The sequence below is a fragment of the Papilio xuthus genome, unplaced genomic scaffold (genome assembly GCF_000836235.2).
Source record: "Papilio xuthus unplaced genomic scaffold, Pxut_1.1 DF828111.1, whole genome shotgun sequence".
Classification (NCBI taxonomy): domain Eukaryota; kingdom Metazoa; phylum Arthropoda; class Insecta; order Lepidoptera; family Papilionidae; genus Papilio; species Papilio xuthus.
In genome coordinates, this window is record NW_013530538.1 from 1 (window position 1) to 1,976 (window position 1,976).

Consider the following 1,976-nt stretch of genomic DNA (forward strand, 5'->3'; position numbering starts at 1 on the left):
CCCAAGCGATGGTTCGCTGCCTTCCCAGCCTCCGCACACAATGTGCAGTGGGGGGCAGCGTTACATTCCGCGGCGCGGTGTCCCATCTGGCCGCACCGGTAGCACTGAAGCCCCCTGTCGACCAACGCGGTACACCGCGCCTTGACGTGGCCAGAGTGAAGGCACTTGAAGCATCGCAGCTCCCTGCGTTCAAGGAGCTTCACCCTGGCCGAAACCCAGCCCACCAGCAGCTTCCCCTCCACTACTTTCTTAGCAGCTCCTACGGGGCATGCTACCCAGACGGCAAAGAGACCGGACCTCTCCTGGCGGAGCGATCCCACCTTTACGTGGTCCGCTGCGCAGCCGCCTTTGGCACAGACCGCTGCTGTCACCTCTTCTTTCGTGACGGAGTCATCCAGCCCCGCCACAAGCAGTTCCGCCGTTTTGGTTGGTCGGGAGACGGTGACATCGCCACCGTTCCCGAACACCTCTCGGAGCCTTTCGGCAAGGAGGTCCGCCTTCGGCGCGCTATCGGCACCGGGGACCTCAATGATTGAGGCCCCAGTCGCTGCGCGCTTGAAGCGGACGCTCTCGATCTCGAGGTCCTTGAGATTCACCTTCTGTCTCGCCTCGGCCAGAGCTTTAGCATACGTGACCCCCTTCTCCACAGCCGTGGGATGTAAAGTCACCACGACTGCCGAGGTCTTGGGGGCCCGCAGCTTGGGTGAAGGCTTGGCCTTCTCCTGCTCTTTCTTCTTGGGCGTGGGCGCCGATCTGATGACCGTCGGCGCCTTTTCCCTTAGGCCCCTCTTCACGACCGACGCCATGGACTCCTTCATGGATGCTGGCGCCGGCGGGAGGGGACGTTCCGTCTCCTGTTTTTTGGCCGTCTTCTTCTTCTTCTTCACGGACTTTTTCTTAGCCTTTTGGCCCGATTGAGCGGCTAGGGCCGTGGTAGAAGGAGAAGAAGCGGCCGGCGTCGATGAAGAGGTCGACGCCTTCGTCTTTCCCTTTGCGCCGACCTTGATCCAGCCCGATTGGGCCGGTTCAGGAAGTCGCACTTCAGGCAGTTCCGCCTGGGTCGTAGCCGGTGTTTGGCGTGGACGGCTTGCCGGGGGTTTCCGCCTGGCTTCCGCTTCACGCCTGTCGTGTGCCAGTGCCGGTCGTAAGCGAGGCTCTGGATTCAGACGCGGCTCTAGCCCGTCTATGCGGGCGTTAAGCCGGTCCGAGAGCCTGCTCAGGATCCGGTTCTCCATGTCTTCGTCCGTGGATTGTGGGCATGTCGCAGCGACAGGCTTGGGCGTCGCCCCCGCCTGCAGCATGCACGCCTTAAGCTCCGCCACCTCCTTCTTTAGTGCGGCCATCTCCGCCTGAAGGCGGGTGTTGGCCGCTCGCAGAATCCTCGTCTCGTCATTTATATTGCGCGTCGTCAGGAGCTTTGACGCCGCCCGAATCTGCGCTACCGCCTCCTTAAGAGCCTTCTTGGCTGTCCCTTTTAAGTTGTTTGACTTGGCGCAGACAGCCGCCACGGCCGCTGCGCCAAGCTCTATCTGACCGCCGAGTTCTGTCGAGCCTAGCTCATCGTCCTCCGAGGCGTAGGTGTCCGCAAGTCGGGCCCCCGCCTTGGTCGACCGCAGCTCCGACGTCATCTCGGCTAAATCGTTCTCCGCCTCCCATTCACGTTGGCGTCGGGTAGCCTCCGCCAACTCCCGCTTCGCCAGGTCGAATCCTGTGTATCCGCCGGGTGTCAGCGGCCGTCCTCGGCCTTTTCTTGTCCCTGCCAACTTGGGCGAGGGCCCCGTCTCTGCATCGCCTGGTGCGACGGCTTGGTCTCGAAGCCGTTTCCGACCGAGGCTCCCCCAGGTGTACCCTGGGTGCCGGTCTTCACGGTCCTCCGATGGCTCAACCTCCATATCCATTAGCGACACGTCAGAATCCGACGTGTCGCTGAATGTCGGGAGGCACTGCTGCGAGGCGTTCGATACCACAATCGGGAC

General features: G+C 62.4%; 1 protein-coding gene across 1 annotated transcript; it reads right to left on the reverse strand.

The window, feature by feature from the left end:
- Positions 1–64: 64 nt before the first annotated feature.
- LOC106114550 (neurofilament heavy polypeptide-like) lies at positions 65–1,892 on the reverse strand (the record flags this gene model as incomplete). Its single annotated transcript, XM_013307812.1, has 1 exon — positions 65–1,892. A coding segment is annotated over exon 1 (1,828 nt), but the record flags the coding sequence as incomplete, so codon positions are not given.
- Positions 1,893–1,976: the final 84 nt, after the last annotated feature.